This window comes from Lutjanus erythropterus, chromosome 19, assembly GCF_056507025.1.
Source record: "Lutjanus erythropterus isolate fLutEry1 chromosome 19, fLutEry1.hap2, whole genome shotgun sequence".
NCBI classification, from domain to species: domain Eukaryota; kingdom Metazoa; phylum Chordata; class Actinopteri; order Lutjaniformes; family Lutjanidae; genus Lutjanus; species Lutjanus erythropterus.
This window is the reverse complement of record NC_139335.1, coordinates 22,526,449-22,549,275: the sequence shown is the minus strand read 5'-3', so window position 1 is coordinate 22,549,275 and position 22,827 is coordinate 22,526,449. Positions and strand designations below refer to the sequence as shown.

At 40.9% G+C, this 22,827-nt stretch overlaps 3 protein-coding genes across 3 annotated transcripts; 1 reads left to right on the top strand and 2 right to left on the bottom strand.

Moving 5' to 3' along the window:
* Nucleotides 1–466: 466 nt before the first annotated feature.
* pdap1b (pdgfa associated protein 1b) lies at nt 467–5,195 on the bottom strand. Its single transcript, XM_084744895.1, has 6 exons — nt 5,042–5,195; nt 4,652–4,743; nt 3,413–3,514; nt 3,102–3,223; nt 2,091–2,242; nt 467–930 (listed from the first exon to the last, which is right to left on the bottom strand). The coding sequence occupies exons 1-6, from the start codon at nt 5,052–5,054 to the stop codon at nt 875–877; spliced, it is 537 nt and encodes a 178-aa protein (XP_084601021.1). The 5' UTR covers nt 5,055–5,195; the 3' UTR covers nt 467–874.
* Nucleotides 5,196–5,594: 399 nt separating this feature from the next.
* Nucleotides 5,595–9,336, top strand: bud31 (BUD31 spliceosome associated protein). The gene is made up of 4 exons (XM_084745109.1): nt 5,595–5,779; nt 6,726–6,848; nt 7,244–7,410; nt 9,048–9,336. The coding sequence occupies exons 1-4, from the start codon at nt 5,686–5,688 to the stop codon at nt 9,096–9,098; spliced, it is 435 nt and encodes a 144-aa protein (XP_084601235.1). The 5' UTR covers nt 5,595–5,685; the 3' UTR covers nt 9,099–9,336.
* Nucleotides 9,337–14,510: 5,174 nt separating this feature from the next.
* smcr8a (Smith-Magenis syndrome chromosome region, candidate 8a) lies at nt 14,511–22,732 on the bottom strand. The gene is made up of 3 exons (XM_084743986.1): nt 21,529–22,732; nt 17,757–19,511; nt 14,511–15,714 (listed from the first exon to the last, which is right to left on the bottom strand). Exons 1-3 carry the CDS (start codon nt 22,128–22,130, stop codon nt 15,255–15,257), a joined length of 2,817 nt encoding a protein of 938 aa, XP_084600112.1. The 5' UTR covers nt 22,131–22,732; the 3' UTR covers nt 14,511–15,254.
* Nucleotides 22,733–22,827: the final 95 nt, after the last annotated feature.

Sequence of the window (22,827 nt, the reverse complement as noted above, 5' to 3'; positions counted from 1 at the left end):
AGTTTATGAATGGTAGTTATTTTTAATTGTAAAATTTTGAGCAGACTTATGCAATTCTTGGGATGTTTATGCACTGAAGATTGAAACTCTGCACAGCATTATACATACTGGTCAAGACAATATACCCTAACCTTTAATCCTGTCTGGCTCAAGGAAAATTCTGCTTCATGTACCACAACATCCGTTCATTATCATATTTCTATCAACATCTTTGACTCCGGCAGTTATAAATTCCTTGTTTTTTTCTTCATCACTTCTGCCACTAATGTCAGTCAGAGTGTCACTCTCTGCAATGTCAGAATATACTTTTACTAGTCCAAAATAAACATCTGCTATGTTGACTCATCTCATTTTCATATCAGCAGACCCAACGTGGACTCTTGCACCTGAGGATGTTGAAGCCTGCTTAGAACCGGTCACAACCATTTTCTCACAGGGAAATAAAGCAAATAAAGAAATGGACACATTTTACTGGTGTCATCATATTAATCTGAAATATTTCCATGAGTCTGTTATATACAATGTAAGATCTCCATAAAACAAAGTGGCAAAGCTCAGTTAGCAAAGTCTTGATTGTACAATGATAAGTATCCCATTATTAATACCATGTACAAGATCGTAGGTTAGAAGAGGTTCATTCCAAGTGTACATGAAGACCGTTGTTTTCTCAAATGTCGCTTTACCTCCTGGAGGGATCAACGAGGTCATTACTCCATGCCAAAATATACACAACCCCCCTCCACTGGTGTCTCCTCCTCAGCCATTTTCCAAATGGTCATATGTTACAGTAATGTAGCTCCTGCTTTAAAAATAGTCAAATATATATTGCGCCAGTCCATGAACATGTGAAAGTGCTTCTGATAAATACTCTGCATCATTTCAGTGAGAGGGAGTTCATTCCTTTTGCTGCTGCTGCCGCTGCATCTTTCGCTGGTAAGAAAATAAAAAACAGACACAATCAGCTTCACTCACTTCATGGACATAGACATGTGTACAGGGACAGTATTGAGACTGTGGCTTCTGTTTGAGCTCTGCATGCAGGAGGGATGATTCCACTTTACCGGTCTCACTCTACAGCTGACCCTTCACTAAGTCTTGTCCCTTTTTGCTCTGTGCTCCAATAACAGGAATAGGTCAGAGGAAAAATATGGACTTGGGGTGAACTGCCCCTTTAAATATATAAATATATAAATAAATAATAAAATACATTTGATATAATTTGACTCCACATGCTGTTCTGAGGTTCATCTTGGAGACAAGAGGATTCTTATCCTCCACACACCACAAAATAACATGAGGTGGCAGTCCACGTTGACCTGCCCTATTTTGTGAAGTATAGTTCAGTTTCTTTGATAAACTGAAAATAATCTTTCATGGCCACATCAGGGTTCTAATCCGGTCATAACACTGTGCAGCGCAGTGATACTCATCTTGCGACCCTGGGGCCAAATCTGGTCCCTGATAGGGTGCCAGGTGGCCCTCCAATAATATTCTAATTCACAATGAAAATACGTTGATTCATACTGTTTTTTTTTTCCAGGAACAAGTGACAGATATTTTAGTCTTCTCTGATGGGACAAATTAGGCTGTTAGTAACAGAGAAGGCTGATCTACTGAAACTAAAAGAGATTAAATATGCAATTCATTCTGTCTCCCGCAGGAGCGGTTTATCTTGATGAGGTTCTAGCTTTGTTTAAGGTTGTATAAAGTTTTTCAAATGTTACCAAAGCATTTACAGCTAAACTGCGGCTGCAGGTATTAAATGCAGTAAAATATCTGATCTATCTGTCAATTCTTAATTTAATTAATAAATCTGTTAACAAGCAATTAATTTGAAAACAAAGAATTTCAAAGAAAGATGCGCTACCTGTAATGCGTGACTGTTAATGTTTATTCATTTTATCTGATAAATAATGTTATCATTAATGTTATGTCATATTGACTGGCCATGGCTTCCTGTCATTTTAAAAAAGTAGCCCCCAGACAAAGCAAGTTGAGTATCCCTGATGTACCGTGTTCCTGGCATGGAGTACTCAATATTACAGTAATCATTGTATAATGATAGTTACCTGGTTATATGCTTTGCTTACCTTTTTTCTCTTCCTCTTTCTTTCTTGCCGCCTCTTCTCTCTGTTTCCTGATGATGGCGAGGCGAGCGAGGTCAGCTTTGGCCTGGTCTGTCTTCCCTGCCAAGTGCATCTTCATGTAACGGTCCTTCGCTTTCTGCTTCTCAATCTCCTCTCTGTGTCAGCGTGGGTGTGTGTGTTGCGTGCCAAGGTGAGGAAAGTGACATTAGAAAAGTCACTATCAAACATTTTTGACTGGAATTACAGAAACTTAAAGCTACTACAAGGAACTTTCATATTGATTTTGGAACCCTCGTGAACAAAAGTGGTAATGTTTCTACTGCAATTACCACAAATTACAACATTAATTTATGTAAATAAAAACTTCTCCTGTGCAATTTCAACTGGTTAATGTACTACTCAACGTAACAATGTCTGACAAAATGTAAACATATGAGTATCCAACCTGGTGGCAGGTAGACATAAAACAAAAAATCGAAACAACTCATCAGCCTTTTAGTGTTAATGTCCTAACTCAGCAGTTCCCAAACCCCCAACCACAATAGATGCACATTAGACCACGGGCCCCGAATTTCAGAGAATTTTGTCTTAAGGAATCTTTTTAAGGAATCTAATTTTAGGATAATTAAATCTTCAAAATCAATCAAGAATCAAACTAGGATCAATATAAATTACAACTAAACATAAGCAGAACTGTTTCTTCCCTTGTTCTTCCAGCCTTTTGCTGGGGACCCCCTACAACGCAGTCAAGGACCCCTGTTGGTCCCCAGACCCCAGTATGAACTGGCTTAACTGTTACACGCGGGTCTTCTCTTAGGGTATGGCACTGTTCTGTCATTCTGCTGTGTAGCGACATCATAACACTTTCAAAATAGGGTGTTAACATTGTATTTCTAGCAGTTTTATTCTAAATCTCAGGCACAAAACTTTTACTGTTAAAATATTTTTAGTAATTCCCATATTTAGCACTGATTCAGTGTGACTGATTGATGTATTCTGACACAAAACACACACCTCTCTCTCCTTGATAACTGCCTGGGCTCATCCAGCTCGATCTGCGTCACCTTCTTTGACTTCTGGGCCACTCTGTTAGGGTTTTCGATTTCTATCAAGCCCTCCACACCCGCTCTCCTCCTCTGAAAACACATGATCACAATGGCTCATATATAATAAACAGTGAAATGACAACACTCATCAGAAACACAAGAAAAAAAATCTGAATTAAAGGGTAATTCATAACATATAATACTAATTATAAGTAGTTTATTACAAAGAGCTGTGTGTGGTAACAGAGCAAGCGAGTGACAGAAACACAGAGACCGTACCAGGGAATTTTCATCATCGCTGTCCTCTGACCCTGATGCTGGTAGCTTCTCCTCTGCCACATCATTCTGAGCTGCACCTGCTTCCTCCTCCTCCTGCTCTTGCTATGACATATAAATGACAGCCAAGCAGGCAGATCACACACAGGGCAACACTGTTAAACAAAAGTATCAGGTCAAACACATCAAACACACGAAGTTACGATGGGAAACACATATAACACCCATGTATTCAAGTGTTTACTTCATCCAAACACCACAGCAGCCAGTTCACCCATCAGTTCCGCTCCTCTGGCTGATGGAGTGCTAATGAGTGCTAATGAGTGCAATCAGCAGTTGTAGAGTTTTCAGACTTACAGGGGCCCTCTAGCAATGTTTGTTCAACATAGTTTACTCTAGGGGTGGACAGTATAAACACTATAGAAAGTTCATAGGTGTAAAACTGCCCTCCAGTACAAATTTTAACTATAAAATGCTATAAATCCTGTTTTGTTTGAAAACGAAACACTGCACAGTCAGGCTAGCACACTATGCTTGTGTAAAACACGTCGGCAGTGGATCAGAGACAGCAGACAGAGCAGATTCAAATAATTTTTTAGGTTTCTTTCTTCTTCAAGATAGTTGGGTCTCTGCTGACTTTGCTCTGTATCTCTGTGTGTGTGTGTGTGGAGGAGCTACCCCAACAGAGAGCAGCAAAGAGCTGCAGCATGACGATAAGTTACTCCAAAATGTTAAAACAACTGATAACATCTGAGCTTCACCTGATTTTTATGTGGAAAACTAAGCTAAGCAGTTAGACAACATACAAACAGCTTTGGTTTTAGCTTATTTGTAACAATTTGCGAGCAGTGGCTGAGCATCTTCCATTACATGGAAATGGTTTGGGTTTTAAAAAAAGTGAGACAAAGAGCAGAAAACAATACAATAAATAAAAAATAAATAAATACAAAATAAATACAAAAAAAAAATACAATTAAGAGTACAGTAAGAGTTGTCACACCAGTGTTTTACCCCTTCAGAAGCTTTCAAAAGCTTTCAAAATGTAAAGAAAAACAGTTATATTGTGACATTCACTAATATTGAGGTATTATTTATAAGCTATATTTTCCAGCCTTATTCCTGAGATGCATTTTGGGAAGTTCAGGATCCAGTATTTTTGGAGCTTAAGTGATAAGCTGTACACACTTGACCCTGTGTGGCACGTGAATGAAGAGTGTATGGATGTACAGAGACAAAACCAACCTTTTTCCTCTCTTTCTCTGCCTTCATCTGGGCGTCTATCTCCTCAGGACTGGTGTACGTCCGCGCACGACCCTTGTGGCCACCTTTCCTACCTGCAACGATGACCATGTTGAAAAATGACATCACACACATATATGTACACACATTGTACGACAGGGGAGAAGGACAGTGAACATACATGTGTCAGAGGAGGCAGAGTCATTTATAAACACACTGTCCTGGCTCGGTTACTGTTTTAACAACCAGCCAAAGCATATATATGAAACTATCCACGCTCTACGGAGGCGACTCGACTGGATCGCTGCCTGTTGTTGGGTGGCTAACAGCAGGCTAACAGATGTACAACAACTCACTTCAACACAGTGTAGCAGTTTTTAAGATCATTCTTACCTCCTCTGGGCATTTTGACAAACGAACCCTTTATTATGAACTCACTGACAAGAAATACTAAAACAAAACATAAGTGTTAAAGCAGGAACACGAACTGACAGCTGGCTAAACTCACAGTCGGGATGAGTAACACAATACTCTAAGTAGTTCAACTATTTGCCTTTTTAAAAATCTTCAATAAATGGGATTTTCAAGCATTAACTAAGCAAATTTTCTTGCTATAAACTAAGAAAGGAACATATTTCAATATATTGTCCAATTATTTGCTAAATGACGTGTTTTATAAAATAAAAGAGCCTAAATCATGTTGTTTATCTTAAGGCAATTTGCCAGTGTGCTAAAGTGATGCAATATGCCAGGAACGACAGGAATACATGTACTTTGATTTAAAGTCAGCAAACATCTTAATACTGAATAAAAAATGTTCACATAAACGTATGCAAGGTGTTAGTTTAAGAGAATAATTAATAAGTTGTCAAACGCCGATAAATGGAGTATGTTTATTTGAGGTGGTGACGTTTTCGAGAGACGAGAGTGTGAAATGGACCCCCTGGTGACGTAAAATTGCAGCGCCTGAGACGGGTTCGGAAATCAAAACGAAAACACCGTGAACTTTTGTTCTATTTTGTACAAAACAGAGGAAAATGCCCAAAGTAAAGAGGAGTCGAAAGCCACCCCCAGACGGCTGGGAACTCATTGAGCCCACTTTGGACGAGCTGGACCAGAAAATGAGAGAAGGTAAGCCGACTGAAGATGATCATCATCCTGGTGGTCGTCGGACTGAAACACCAACGACAATGTGCAGTTTGTGGTGGTGAAATAATTCCAGCATTCACTCCGCATTTTCCTTAACTTTTTGGCAGACGCTCTATCGATTTTATTTTACAACTGATTAATCCTTGAGTAGTGCTGGTGAAACGCTTTTTTTGATATTTTGGAAATGGTTAGACTAGTTAATTAACACGATTGTAGGGAACTCGTAGCCTATTGATCGACTATTCCATAGTCTATCGATGAAGTGGCTGTGGTTTCAGTCAGATCCTAATGCGTAATGTTTCTGTATTTAACTTGATTTTCATCTGTAATGCTGCTTCTGTCAAATACATGATAAAATATGTGACCACGTAGTATAGTGGAAATATGTAGGGCTGCAACCAGTGATTATTTCATTATCAATGAATCTGTCACGATTAATTGTCCATACTATGATATGTATGGACTTGTTGAAAAGGGAAGAACTGAAAAATGTTCTTTACAATTTCCCAAAGCTCACGTTAACAAATTAAAGTCTTTTGTCCAACCGACAGTCCAAAACCCAACTCTTCATTTACTGTCAGAAATGACAAAGGACGGCAAACCAGAAAATGTTTGACTTTTTCGCTCGAAAAATGACTGAAAAAATTAATTGATTATCAAAATAATTGAAAACTAATTTTGCCCTGATCACCTAACGATTCCATCTCTAGAAATCCTAATGTTAGTTTACCACTGGACTCACTAATGGTTTTGTGGGTAAATGTGAGCAACTCTCAGCAAACAGGTTCCAAACACTTGGGGAAAGTATTTACATAGGAGTATCGCTATGCTTGGCACTGTGCAGACCTAGTCCAGAGAGGCAGGTGCAACACTGATTTTAATTACTGCCTACCAAAGTTAACTTTTCTCCTTTTCTTTTGTGTCTTAGCTGAAACAGAGCCTCATGAGGGAAAGCGAAAGGTGGAGTCCCTTTGGCCAATTTTCAGGCTGCATCATCAGCGAAGTCGATACATCTATGATCTCTTCTACAAAAGGAAAGCCATCAGTAGAGGTAGGCAGAGTTTTCACTCTACCTGTTGAATTACTCGACATCTATTGTTTCCCATTTCTGCTTTTTTTCTCTCTCTTCCTCTTCTATTTACCCCAACATTTCATGTAATCCTTCCTTGTAATCCAGCATAATATATTTGGTATCTTCACTAGATTTAAAAATGCAGTTCTTAATTTGAATAATCTGTATAACATATTCTTGTAAAGACTTGCCAAAGGATCTGTGAAGTTTATTAGATTTTCTGCAAATACATTCTCCACCAAGACTTTATTAAAGATGTTTGTCCACCACTTTGCCCCCTCCTCCAAGAAGCATTTTTCTTTTTTGTATTATTTTTGTATTTGGAAATGACCATATATGAAGCTCATTCAAAGTTCTACTCTGTCTCCTGACAGAGCTGTATGAGTACTGTATAAAGGAGGGCTATGCAGACAAGAACCTGATTGCCAAGTGGAAGAAGCAGGGCTACGAGAACCTGTGCTGCCTGCGTTGTATCCAAACACGAGACACCAACTTTGGAACCAACTGCATCTGCAGAGTCCCCAAGAGCAAGCTGGAAGTCGTAAGTCTGACAGAATTTGATTGATTCTTGGTAAAGTAATTTACTTCATTCATTTTGAGTAACAGCCAGCGAGAGCTTGTAATAAATAGGCCTATGTGTTTTCGGTTTAGGTTTCCCCTCTGCTTTACATTCTTGCTGATGTACAGCCATGAGTGCAGACAGTACATAGACACTGTAACACTGGACATGTTGAAAGATCTCTCACTGGACCAGAGAGTGTATCAGGCTCTTTGATTGTCGAGTGAGGCCATAGGCCTCAACAATCACTGTGTCAATATCCAGTAATCATTAACAGGCTTTGTTTTGACACCCACAGGAAGCCACTGCCAAGGAAAAACAAAAATTACAAAAACAGTACCATACAGACCTTACTGTCAGTTGTACATATTTTAAATTTTAGAGGCCCTGTCTTCTATTAAATTTCACTGACAGTAAAATCCATATTTTAATTAGACTAAGAGCCTATGTCCATGTCCATAACACCGTGAGGCTGTGCTTTCAGCTAAGTGCAGGTCTGCACAAATGTTGCTGCAATCTGTCCAGTAGATGCTGCGATGTTTTAGAGAATAGGTGAATATTTTTGAAATGCTGGTGGCTCTAGAGATAAGGTCAGAGGATCAGCAAATGAATAGGATCCATTCATCATTCATTAAAAAATGTATCCATCAAACAGTGTTGGGCGATAGGCTGGGTGATGTAGCTGCAAAATTTATCAAAATAAAATGTTTAATTTCTATCAATAATTATTGATAGTTTTTAATGACCTATTTTTAACTTGTTTCAAATTAAGTCTTGGTGAGCTGAACTGTCCTTTTTTATTAAGTTTCCTCACCATCTGCACTAGTTTTCTCACTCTGTGCTGTTTCTGTTGTTATGTCTCATGTTGATAGTGCAACTGAACAACACACGTGTTAAATGATTGGCTGTTTGTGTGTCACTCACGAAGCATGCTCCATTATCAAGAGATATGATTGGCTGTTTAAAAGCCAAGGTGTATTCGTTATGTGCTTTCATGGTGGTTTGCATTAAATGCATGTAAATGAAACTACTGGAAGATTTTATTGAACAATTTTGTGACTGTTGCTGATAAATATTGCTATTGTTTTCTCACCCAGGCCTAAACAGTCTATCAGTCGTTGAGATAGACTGTGAGACTTAAACTGTCATCCCCAGAGCCACTAGCATGGTTAGAAATAACCAAAACATCTACACATTTTAAATTTGCTAAGTTTTTCATTAAAGCTATTACAGTGAGTTTTTAGCTAGTTATGAAACTGAATGTATCACTGATGCATTTATATGACCTACATAAGCAAACACGACCATCAATGAGAAGATTTATTTCTATATATTTATTCTTAATGCCTGAAACAAGCCTGTGTTTACATTTTCCCACACAATGGGAAGTCACAATGAGTAGTATGTTATCCAGTTAAAAGGAAGCAGGGGATTTTCATTTAAATAATATTATCTTTGGTGTTATATTTTGTGATTATTACAACGCTTTTGTCCACAGGTGCCTCTAGAATCAACAAAATATTTAAGTTCCTTGTAGCAGCTTTAAGGAAAGATTGGCAGTTATCCAGTCATTCCCTGTGTCCTTGTGGTCTAAATCCTTCTGTTTTTTCCCTCTGCAGGGAAGGATCATTGAATGCACCCACTGTGGATGCAGAGGATGTTCTGGTTAAGTGCAGTTTTTGGACATCTGGTTTGTTTTCTGTTGGGCATCGGGGCTCACCCAGCCTCCATCTCTCAAATCCCCAAAGCAGCATTGTTTTATTTCAGTCAGCTACATCAGAAACACATCACTGATGTCTTCATCATCATCCTCAGCTGCCCTAACAGGAGTCAGTATTTGTTACTCCTTCCCAATGCAGTGGAGCAAAGAGGAATACACTGAGAGGGGCCATATTGTTTTACTTAGATTTGTTTTTTGTGTGTTTTTTTTTTATATTGTATGCCCTTGATTCTGAGAGTTGAGGTTAGCTGTTTCTGGATCAGGCCTGTCATTCCAGCTAGTCATACCCACTGTGAAGGTCATTTGAAATTTGTTTCATTGCATTTAAAAAAGGCTGGGGAGGGATTTTTGCTTGAAATGTCATTGTTTTAAACTTTAAAACCATGTCTTCATTTTATTCTTGTAGTGTAATTTTAAATAAAACCATTCTGATTTACTTGCTGTCTTACTTTTTGTATCTAATGATGCAAGTGTGTGTTGTTTTTTATCACTCTTCATCTGTAAGAATAATTGCTCTTATGAATTAAAGGACCAGTGTGTATGATTTACTGGTATCTTGCCGGGAGCCTGTAGATTGCAAAAACATCCCTCTGTGGTACCCTGAAGAACATTTCTACTGGCTGTTTCTGTGCAAAGTGCAAGAGAATCAAGTCCCTCTGTGTTTAATCTTTTTATGTATTTTTTATGTCTTTTCTTCTTGTTATGTACCGTCAAGTCTTATAGCTTTTTCTTTTAGTCTTATGCCTTTGACATTTTTGTCTGGTTACATCTTGTGTTATGTCTTTAGGTCATCTTCATCTTGTTATGTATTGTTTTGTCATTTTTGTCTTGTTTGGTCATATTCCTTTTACATCTTGATACAAAGTCAATTAGAGCCAACAGTTTGATCTTGGTGACCTTTGCACATGATCAGTTCCTTATTGTAAAGATGAGATTTAGGTGTTTGGTGCTAAAATAATTACACTGGTATGTTTTGACTAAAATATTTAGTATCTCTAAGAGGTGTCTTCATAACTACAAAAGAGCAAGAAAAAAATACAAGGTTGTTAGTCCCAAATTAAATCATTCATCTTCCATTTTCTTGAGTAACATGGTTTTACTACTGAAGTTTAAGAAACTCTCACATTGACCTTGTGTCAAAAAGTAACGGAAGTATAATGCGTTCACTTGAGAGAAAAAAAATGTTTTCCCTGTTTTTCTGAATTAATGAGAAACCTCTAGCAGGTTCTCCCTGGCCGGGCAAGGCTCTCAGCCTCCCTGAGTCTCACCTAAATCCTATAACCAGCTTCCAGCATGTTCCAGCAGGCCCAGGCAGGGCTCTCGGTCCTCTACGCCTGACCCAAAGCCCCTAACGCTGGCTCCCTCCCCTTGCCTAGGCTTACTGGAACATGCTGGGATTTGTGGGGACTAAAAGCCAGTCCTGGACACAGAGAGCCTGCTGAATGTATCTCGTTCATTCAGAAAAACAGAGCAGGATTTTTTTTCCACCATGACAATTTCTCATTAAGAAAAACAGGCCACACTTTTTTTTTCCTCCATCGAGTGCATGAAGCAGATTCTTACTCAATGTTTTTATAATTTATCCAATTAAATTTTCCTCAACCATAAACCAAAACCTCAGCAGCAACTCAAGACAAGAGGAAGAGGGAAATCCCAGTGAGGAATCACAGATTTCTCTAATCTGAGGTATTTCTGTCAGATCACAAAGCTGCTAAAGAACAAGCACCTGCTGCATCTGAGGCCTATCTCAGTTTTTATCATGAAAGGCTAATGTGGAAAAGTCCACTTATTTTCATCATGAGTAAACAATTGTTCTCACAATATTATAGATGAGAAGCAACAATCATTCACTGCTTTCTCTTCCATCCACCACCTTGCCTTCTGCTCCTCCAGCAGGCCAATTAGATGTTTCACAGACGAGCATTTATTATTCATGACACCTCAAATGCTCGCACATCCGTCATCGCTACAGCAAGTCACACAGACACGAGTCTGTTGGAGTATTTGATGTTTAATATTTAATGTTGGTCTGTAGGCTGCATTGGTCTGTTTCTTCCACGATCTCACAGCAACATCAGCATCAATCATTACGATCACATCAGCTCCTGCGGTTTCCCAGGCATCCACACACACACGTGAAATGAATTCAAATAATTTAATGGAGTAAATGAATATCATCAACATTACATAAAGGCATCAAGACATTCACAACGTGCTTTATTAAAATCACTGGCAACAACGCCGTCGTACAGGGCTGGAGTGAGCACGACGGCCCCTCATGATGAGATACAAAAGGTCGACATGATATGGCAACATAAGGACACTGAGTGATGACATGTTAAGCACACTGTGGTATGGCTTATTCAGATTACATTCACCTTTTTTTGCATTAGAGGAACAATAACTAAAAAAAAGTTGTTACATCTGAGCATAAAATGTGTTATCAAGCAATAAAAAATAATCAACATCAAACGTAGCAAAAAAAAAGGAATTATCAAAGGGACAGTTCACCCCAAAATCCTCTGGATCCTCTGGCCTGGAGTTTTGGTGTTACTTGCAGAGTTTTGGAGATATCCACCATTGACAGAGGTGGGAAGTAATGAAGTACAAATACTTAGTTGCTGTGAACTAAAATATCTGTACTTTCTACTCCTTAAATTTTCAAAACAGGCTATTATTTTTTTTAGTTTTATTGCATTTGAAGGGAATTGTTCATTGTTGTTATTTTGGATCATTGCACGCTGCCTTCCCAACATCAAGACTGATTGGATGGGACAATATCACATAGAAAAGATGCTTCCTTAGTGTAACAGTCAGTGAATATCATGCACGACTGACAGAAGACGAGACAGGACAACACAACCAGTAAAAGATGTAACAAGATGAAAATGATGTAACAAGACAAACCCTATGTAAAAGATGAAAGAAGACGAAAAACGTAACAAAATATAAAAGACATGATGTAAAAAAGCTACTAAAATGTAAAAGATATAACAAGACAAAAAGGAAAGAACAAGGTTAAAAAAAACACATGGAATGTGACCAAATTGACGCAAAAGACATTACAAGAAATAAAAGAAAAAAAAAACTTTTATATTTTGAGTACACTGTACTTTTACACTTTTACCAGGGTCTGAGATGTCTGCCTTCTCTCAAATATAAAGGAAATAAATGGCACTTGGCTTGTGGTGCTCAAAGTGCCAAAAAAAAAAAATATCTGAAAAATTCAACACCAGCGTCTCGTTCCAAAAATCATGACCCAGTTACTGAAAATAATCCACAGACCTTGATGTGAGCAGTTTCACGTGGGAACTATTTTCCTTTTGCAGTAGAAACCACCAGAACTACTTTCTTTCTACTAGCCATCTAGTTCCATTAAATTGAAGAGTAGGCAGACATCTCTACGGCCAACATGAAAACTCTGTAACTCACACACAAACAATCTAGAAAGATAAATACCACTACAGGCCAGAGGAAAAATATGTATTTTTGATTTCTGGGTAAACTATCCCTTTAAGCCCAAATTGCACTTAACTAAAACAATACATTACGTGGAATTAAAAATGTGAGGTTGCCGTTAATAGTTAAAAGCCTTAAAATCAGAGCGTTGACCTGTTCATAGCAGGAAGGACAGCAGTCATGAACCCACATCGTTTGACCTTTCACAATAAAACTCTGACCATGCAGTCACAAGTACAGTCACCATCCTAGGTACAGAAGCACAGCTCCATCACTGACGCCACAGAATTAGGAACAGTAAAATCGAAAAAATACTATCAATGACGCTTCTTTGTGTCGTCTCACTGGCCGATGTGGCAGAACTTCAATTTCATACTTGTGAAATTCTCCAGCATCCTCCGAAGAGGAAATCTGGGTGTACTCAGCATGATGATCATAATCCAAATGGTGTCCCAAAGCAATAAATATAGACGTGCTGAGTTTTGTTCCCAGAACAGGATCGTATAGATAAATAATACACAACTGTCCAAAATCAAATCAAGTGTCACGCTTAAAAGTTTTTGCTTTTGATGGCACAGGAAATTTTTCCTATAATAAAATCTACACAAACACAACATCACTGTCGCTCCTCAAACTGTTCAGCATCTGGCCCACTTCAGTTCATCCAAATATGACATATATCAATACAGTGAATCAACCCGGCACAAGACGGTCTCATGCTAACACCACAACACTCTCACACAACTGTAAGACAACAGTGAAATTCGATACATTTAGGTTAAGTAGCTTTAAAATGATCCTGACCCGAGTGAGCAACATCCATGAAAATGCTTGCCAGCGCCTAATATTGACAGGTTTTGGCTGCTGCTGGCCCTACGTGGGTGGATGGGTAAGTGTGTGCGTAATGACGTTAATTCTCTGAACATGCAATATCACGTGGAGCCGACTGGGTCTAATTCACACAGCAAATACACTTCCTCATGCATCACAACCTGAAAGCAGCCTCTGGGAATGTTCACTCTGCGCTCTCAAAAGGTCAAATCTACTCAATTAAAATCCAACATTGTGTCTTTATGTGGAACAAAACAAGAGATTGAGCTGTCACTGCAGGAATGTGTGTTAAAATTCACTCAAGAAAGAGAAAAAGTGAAACAGATATACAAAAACAACAGGCTTCAGAAAGGTTATGTCCGTTGGAAGTTGTGTGGTAGTTTTCAAAGAAAGAGGCTTGTGACAAAACCAGCTGTAACAAGCCTGCACGGTGCTAATAAGGTTTCGTGAACAGATTCACGGACAGAAAATGTCAGCATGTGTGAGTTTGTTACAGTAATCCTGAAAAACATGTTTACATAGAGCTGAGATGATGTCACTGCTGACAAACTTCTCCGTGATTGGTGGGTTTTAACAGAGCTGTGATTGAACCTGTTAGCCATCTGGCGGAGGTCAGACACACTGACAGCCATGCTGGATTGAGTTTAGTTAGATGAAGTGTGTGTGTGTGTGTGTGTGTGTGTGTGTGTGTGTGTGTGTGTGTGTGTGTGTGTGGTAAGGAATAGGGGGGCTGACCTTAAAGGGATAGTTCAGATTATTTGAAGTGGGGTTGTATGAGGTACTTATTGATAGTCAGTGTATTTCCTACACTAGATGACAAACGACCCACAGTTTGGAGAAGCAGCAGGAATACTAGTGCAGGAAGCTAAGAAATGAACTGCTGTGGTCAGGGTCAGTTTCCAAAGGGAAACTGCTGTCATATGTGCCAGATATTGTTTTCTCAAAAGCCACCAGACTTGTTTGGCAAAACAGTAATTTTACCTCTCAGAACAAGGGAATTACTGGTCTACTACTCCTCATTTTGTTAGATTGATTGTGTTATTGTGTGACTTTGGCGAATCCTAACCTTTTAAAACAGTAATACAAAGTCTCCAGTTGAGGCAGCTGTAGACCAGCATCTCTTGTGTTCTGTGAGGTAAAACTGATAATTTTGCCAATAGAGTTTGGTTTAGAGAGAACTATATTTGGCCATTTCCTTTCTGAAAAGGTCTGATGGCGAGGTAAAATGGTGAAAATGTTCTAAATATAGCATTCATGTTAACTAATATTTTTTTTGTACGTTTTTTTGCTGACCCTGTCCACAGCAGTACATTGCTTAGCTTCCTACATCGGTACAACTGCTGCCTCTATAAACTGGGGGCGTGCTGACCAGCATCTATTTTAAGTAATACACCCACTATCAAATAAGTCCTCATGCATCCCCACTTCAAGTAATCCAAAATATCCCTTTAAACAAGTCAGTGCAAGTAACATTTTCTTCCATGGAGGTGAAAAACACACAAATGACTGTTTGAGGACAATAAGTAGAGCTGACCTTCGTCTGCTCTGTTATGTGTGTTTGTGAGTGTCAACATGCTCTGGAACAAATACACGCGAGTAAACACTCACTGACATTCACGACTCACTCTGTCTTCTTCTTCCTGCACATGAAGAGGAAAAGAGCAAGACCAGAGAAAAAGACAGCAAGGCAGAGAGAGATTAAACGATAACCAGTTCAGAGTTTGTCCTGAAACTAAAAGACCTTACTAAGAGCCCCTTTGGTCCTCTAAAAACCTAAGGGTCAAAGATGATTTCTGCTAAAACCTAGAGTATAATATCAGATTTTGTAAAAAACGCTGGTGGTGTAGTTAAAACTAAAACAAGTTGGTGCTGCACTGCTCCCGGAGGCGGGCTGTAGGTACTGCTGAGTGATGAGCTGACTGAGGTAGAGCAGTATCCGGCTGTCCTCCTCACCCAGCCCCAGCTGCTCCTGCAGGAAGCAGCGGCGTCGGCCCTCCACGACCTCGGGCCCCTCCGTGGAGCTGACCGGCAGGTGGAGGTGATGGGTAAAGGTAAACAGGAAGGCCTTGGCCGCAAGCCGACAGAGTGTGCTCTGTAACTGAAGGAAGTAGGTGGAACCACGGCGGATGTACGTGCGGTGGTCGGCTATGTTGGCAAGGAGTTGGCCATGATATGGTGGACAGCGCAAGGTCTTCTGGTCAGCATCTAGGATGGAGATGTAGCGACTGTAGCGGGACAGCGAGTAAAGCATGCTGGAACCCACAGGGGACGCCACTCTGTGTGGGACAGACAGACAGTGAAATTAATGTTATTCCAAGGAGGATTATTATGTGTACAACCATTTGTTATACCCATTTGAAGTGACCCATAACACATGAGACACCATATTGAATTATTATTATTATTACCACCAGGCATTAGTCTTGAGGAGATGACGTGTGACAAGTGTCCATTCTGTTCACAGTTAATCTCACATACAAGACTACTGGACCCTCAGTCCACTGCTCTGTTTTCTACCAACTGCTGACTCCTCACTCCTCTTAACCGGCTTGTAGGGGCCATCAACAACCGTTGTTATCATTTCCGCCATCTTGACTGTACCTTAGCTGCTGCTATATGTCACCGCTATGTGTCGGCATGGTCACCATATTGGACACGTTCAAGGTTGAGGACAAATGAGAGATGTAGACTTCACTACAAAACTGACTTTAAGTTGTTAAATTCTGGACTCATTTTCACTAAATATTGTTTGTTATCAGTGTGAGAAATTGAACATGATAGTAGTCACTCGGAATAAAACTGAGTTACCGGAGGTTGGGTTCTAATCAGCTCTATGCCAAAACATGAATCTTCAAAATAGCCACAACTTCCACTCAGACTTTGGCAACATCAACATCATGTTAATTATTAAAATTTCAGCTTTTATGGGTTTCTACAAAAATGCAGATTTCTACAATATAATTACAAGCCAACTGGTTGCCTGTAATGTTTTCAGTAAATAATAAAATGCTCTAAATAAATTGAGAAGTTTGGACTTTGAACCCAGGACGTTCAGGCACAATACCATTACACTGCTCTATGCACCTTAAAGAAAGAAAGACTTTACTCCTTTGCACCTGGCAGTTGTGGCAACATTGCAGTAGGTGCTTCACCACCTGTTGCCTGGTGGAGATCTGACCTTTAGTTAAAAATTGTTCTATGGCCAGAATACTACACAGCAATTTACATTGAAATGCAAGGTTTTGACCCTTTTTATGGTCATTGTTCAACCACTGAATACCTAATGCATGAATATATTCAGATTTGTCTGAACAGATATCTTCTACATAAATAAGATGGGGCTATAAAGATGAATCCACAGTTTCACGTGTCACAGTGATGTGATGCATGATTCAGTGAATTTTCTTCTCACATTTCATTTATAAATTCATTCTTACATTAAACTTGGGGGGGACATAATGTGCGAGACTCATGTGGTGTAGGTCAGCTTCTCTTTAGTGTATAACAATATAGCAGAACTTTAAAGAATCAAATATTGCAGTACTTCTGGGAGTTGGCAGCTCACTGTCATAAGAAACGTGAAGATTAGTAGAAATGAAAAAGAAGTTCAAGGACAGATGTGAGGCTGGAGGCTTTGTAGTTGAATAGTTGTGAGTCATCAAGGCCTGAGTCAGACTAGATGAATAACAGAAAAGAAAGATATACAAACTACAAGGCAGAATAATCCTTCATTTTCAAACAGTAGTGGAGACTCGCACAATGTCTATGAGCATTGGTTTAGTTGGGGATGCACGATTTGGATTATTTGCAGATATTTTACAAGTCATTTGGGCAGTTTTTTTTGCTGGTTTCGGTTTCTCTTTGCTCTTCACAAGTTCGTCGGAAAGAACAATACAGCATAGTATCTCAATATTTTGCCTAGCAATATTGTGTTGTTACACAGACACCAAGTATCAATATTTTATTATATAAATTATTAATACTGCAAATGCGAGTGAAACTTTTTGGTTCAATGACAACTTAATAAATGGTAAGCTACATTGAGACATTTTTAAAATGTTTTTTTCTTGAGGCATGCACAACACATGCAAGGAGGTGGGGTGGTGAGAAAAAATACCTTTTTTTGATAAGATTATTGAAATTCACAGCTCTTTTTGATAAATTTTCTATGTAATATTGAAATTGTAACACCCCTAATACCAACAATGTGCTCATATTATCGTGCGTTTCTAAAATATATGTTAGTAACATCATCTGTAATCATTTGTAGATGAGTCGGTAGCTTAAATGCTTAAATATAAATAAAGATTGGAAATACCTTTGCAATCCAATGAGTTTCCACCTCTGCAGGTCAGTCAGGGTGAATGGACAGGACAGCCAGGCTTGAACCCTCTCTCCACATTTCCCAGGTCCAGGCACAAAGAGGGCCAGGGCGGCAACCAGCCGGCGGACTCTCCCCTCATCTGCCCCAAGCACGACCAGGGTTCTGCCGCTCAGCAGGCACCACAGAGCCTGCATGGCAAATGGGTACTGTCGCACAAACCTCAAGGCTCCTTGTCCGGCCTTCTTCCTCTGACGCAGGGTCACCACACCCCCGTAGCCGAGAGGTGAGGCAGCCCTGTCAGACCCTGTAGAAGCACTCATAGTACAGTCTGACCCATCCTCCACTGAGGTACGGGAAACTGCATCTCCAAGGGGCCCCACTGGGAGCTCTAGCCCAGCTGCGGGGCTTTCAGAGCATGGAGAACCCACGGCATAGTCATCCTGGAGTGGAAGTAGGGCCTGGGGCTCCTGGTTGACCACCAAGGCTTGGCAGGGCTCTCCAAGCCGAGGCACAGTCTCCGGGGCCGAAGCCTCATAAAGGAAACCCTCTTGGGCCATACAACACGCTGTGTCTATTGGAACCAACAAATCAGACTCCATCTCACAGGCCCCATCGGCTCCTCCCTCACACTCATCCTCCCTGCTGGCCTCCAGTTCAGACATCACTTCCAGCAAAGACACAGGCGTCTGGTCGCCCTCGTCATCCCCGGCAGTGGTCTCAATGTCCTCGCTACTGCTCTCCCTCTCCAGGTCAGTGTTGTGGTCTGGATCAGGGGTCAGGTCGGAATCAGGATCAGGAGGTTCTGACGTAGCCAGATTTTGTTGTCTCTCTGCACAACCCGTCCCACTCTTATCGCTGCTAAAGCTTCCTTTGGTTTCCTCTGAGCTCTCCTGGGTCTCCAGAGTCTGGTCTGAGGGAGACGACTCCAGATGGCCTTCCACAAGGCCAAGCTCACATGACTCTCGAGTATGGCTGATCTCAGAGTCTAGACGATCTGGAGGCTTCAGAGTATCTAGATCAAGAGGTTCTGGTCCAAGCACAATTGGAGGCGGGTTTAAGAGTGTATAGTTATCTACAGCATGGTTCACAGCACAGAATGGTCTTAGTGTTCTCCCCTCATCCTCGTGATCATTACCGAGATCCTCCTCAAACAGGAAGTTGGTAACCCTCTGTTTCCTGCGTAGTGCCCTGTCCAGCCGGCGTGTGTGCATGTAACACAGATCGCCACGGAAACTCCTCTCCGTCTCTTTCAGGAGCTCCACGGTGGCCTCGTAAAAAGTGCTGTCACACAGCTCTTGCAGGGTCTTCAAGCGCTTGTCAAAACACTTTGCAGACTTCGCTTTGATCAACTGCGGCGTGTAGGACGGCCTGCGTTTGACAGCCTCGTCTTCCTCTTCGTCCAATTCTTCCTCTCCTCCGTCATCGTCGATCTGACCCTGCCCTTCCCCCACTTTCTCCCCTTTGTCACTGTAACTGAATGGGTTGGCAAGTTTGGCATACTTCTCCAGTAGCTCCTCACACTCGCTCAAGCACTCTGTGATGCACTTCTGGCAGGTGACGGCGTGAGGATCTCGGCGGGGACGGTGATGGTAGGAGCTGATCTGTCTCAGCAGGTCTCTGTGTTCATAGATGCTCTTTTCCACGTTTGCAAGTTCGTTGGCCTTTTCCACAGCATGAGCGGAGTACATGCACTGAGGCCCTGCCTCTCTCTGCAAGCCCTCCTCCCTCTGCAGCACAGAGTGAGTGTACCTGCAGGGAAGAACACAGAGGTTCACATGTGTTCATACAGTAAAAGAGAACAAAGTTTGGAACAAAATTCTTCAAGAGGAGTGTCATCATAACTGATAAACCACTATACAAGAAACACTACACCCTTTCAAAAGGGGTTTCCACAAGGGTTCTTCCTGCGGGACTTCCCAAGAACACTTTTTGAAGAGAGGGTTTGTCAAGCATTCTAAGGGTTCCATTAAGAGTTCTTCAAGGGTTACTAAAATCCTCTTTCATCAAGGGTTTGTCAGGAGTTCTTTGAACCACAATATAAAAAGGTTCTTGGTAGAATCCACCGGGTGGGCTCATTTTAGCACCCTTAGAAGGTGGCGATGTTCTGGATTTAACCCTCAGGAGCTCCTTTTCCACCAAGTTAGCTCTTGTTCTTTAACCAGTTCTGTTGAAAATCCTTTGAACCTTGGTGCTATTTAGCGAACCAGCCAGCATTTCCACCAGTAGAATATGAAATGTTCATGTTAGTTCCCAAGAAAACCTGCTATTTTTTAGTTCCAGGTGGGAAACAATTTTTCAGGTTTATTTTTGGTGGAAATGCTCTGAATAATTCAAAATTAAGATTAATGTACCAGAACAGGGCTGGTTCCATGTTGGTGGAAAAGGCCAAAGAGAGGGTTCATGATCTCATGCAAGAAATATTCCTGAAGATTTCAGGGATAGTCTGCATGTGTGAAAGGGGCTAACGAAAAACCTGCAGCAGGGGACATCATGGACTATTAAATTAGGGGTTTGAGTTCATTAGCTAGTTATATTGTTAGCTATGAGGATGTTGGTCATTTGGTTGGTTGCTCCACTTTGACCCAGACTGAAATATCTCAATAACTTTTGGATGAATTATCATAAAACAAAATATACATTAATGATACCCAGAGAATAAATTCCAATGACCTAGGAGACCTCTGAATTTTCCTCACATTTGTAGTTGACATGTGGTTTTAAGTGAAATTTCTCAGCATGAATTCAAATATCTTTGGTGAGCCACCACTTTTCATTTAGCTCCACCACCAGGTTAAAATGTCAATACTTTGGTTTAAGACCGAAAAAATAATAATTTTGGGCTAATTAGTGAACATTAACATGTTAACATGTTAAACTGAGTCAGTGAACATGTTTACAACTCTTGGTCTTGTGGAACTGAATGTTACAAGGGCAAATTATATAATAATATAATTTAATCAGCTCCTTGTCAAAGAAATCTCTATTTGTTTTTTTCAGTCTCTTACACTCCCCAAAAACAGTGATAAAACATTTTGACACATTTCCTAAAGGCAAATGCATACTCATACTCATGTTTAGATTTGAATTATTCAAAGTGAGCAAGCTTTTTAGGGGCCCAGAAGATTTTGGTTTGCTACACATCAGTTGGTTTTGGTAATTGAATTATTGCAATTTTCCACCAAAGTAAAATATCAAGTAAGACTGAAGTTTCAGGAGGGAGAGTGATTGAAATTCCACTATTATTAACCAATTTTGTGTCTATGTGTCTGGTAGAGGGATTCAAAATCTAATTTTAAAGGCTATACTTATGTATTTTAGTTGACATGTTCTCACATGGTGCATATTCCTAGATAAAGTCGTTTTTAATCAAATAATCAAATTACCACAAATTAAGTGACACACAAAACCTTGGAGTCTGGTGGTACTGGGAGCCCTGGTTGATCTCTGGGTGTCTGTGCACTGAATCGATCTGCCATGTTTAGTTTTCTGTGTGCACTGAAGCAGCTGAGTACAGGGCCGACACACAGAGGGCAGAGGGTGTGAGGTAACGTTGGGAATGAGAGGTCTAGAAGGGGCAAAAAGCAAATTTCTGCCAAGAACTCATTAATCTGACTATGCTGTTGCCATTTTTTCTCACAGATTATTCTATTCACATTTTACCTGAATGATTCAGCAAACCATTTGAGAGGATTCATATTAAAACATCAGACTTGGATTTGAACCTTGTGTGTTACAGCAGTTAGAAGGTTGTGTTTTAAGGTCTTACTCGAGGTCCTGGAGCTTCCTCTGGAGTTCCTTGGCAAATGCTCTCCTGTTCCCGGCCTTTAGACACTCTGAGGCCTGTGAGAAGCGGAGGGACAGCTCCTGGAACTGCAGCATGATTTTCCTCTCATCTGCTGAGACGTACGCCATACAGAACGGTCGCACAAAGCCCCTCGCCTCGAGGTCGTACAGCGTGAGGTGGTGGACGTAGGCGAACGCCCCCTCCTTTGAGTCGCCGAGCACCACCCTCGAGTCCTCCACAAAGCTGAGCCTTGGGTAGCCAGTGCCAGGTGGATGCCCCACAAAGGAGGCCTGGTAATCCACTGACATGATGCGCAGGGAGAAGTAGTTGAGATCAAAGGTGCCACAGACTTTGGGGTCATCAGGGATGGTGAGGAGAGGCTGAGGGCCCACCTGCTCCGAGAACTCCGAGATGAGGATGAAGTCTTTGGTGAATTTGGCATAGGAGGTTTTAGCCCAGGGGTTGGAGTCAGCCAACGGATGGAGAGGAACAGAGAACTCCTCAGGGAGAGCCCAGGGGTCAGGATTTGTCTCCCGGTACTCATCCTCTTTAGTGAAAGCCACCACGTCAGGTGAGCCTATCATAGTGGTGTCGTCGAGCAAGGCATGAGAAACACAACACACAGTGCAGCACAGGTAACAGTCATACAGCAGCTGTCAGGGCACAGCGGTGGACAGCAGCCACATGCAGCACAGTCAGATTGTCCATTCTGCTGTACATGTGTCAGTGAGGTCAACACAGATTGAGATTACAAGGGTCCAAAGATGCACTGGGTCCACAAAAAATCAAGATGATTATATAATCTAATAAGAGGGTCCCAGAGCAGCGTGGGCCAAAATTCAGCTGTCCCCTTACACGAGCCAGTCCACAGAACCAGAGTCTCGATATCTGTCGGATAAAATAAAATCAACCAGCTCGACAGAAGAATAAAACAGTGTGTCTGTTAACAAAAGCAATTATCTTGCGCCAATCACAGGCTCCGGACAGGCATCACACCAGTCATGCTGTGCCGCTTCAGTGAGGCGTTTGTCTCCGTCTCCTCCTCGTGTCTTCACGCGTCGTGTTCATCACGTTACTGTGTCCCGAGCTGAAATACAGGCCGCCAGTGCGACATGAACACCGTTAACACAGACAAGCGCTATTTGTAATTTTCACATCCAGAGACAGACGCCATGTTTACCCAGCTGGTTGTAGTCTTGTCAGGTGACCAGTTCACTTCTCCATCTGGAGAAATTCCACCCTGAAACTGAAATTTAAGATTTTGTCTGTGATGACTAAGTA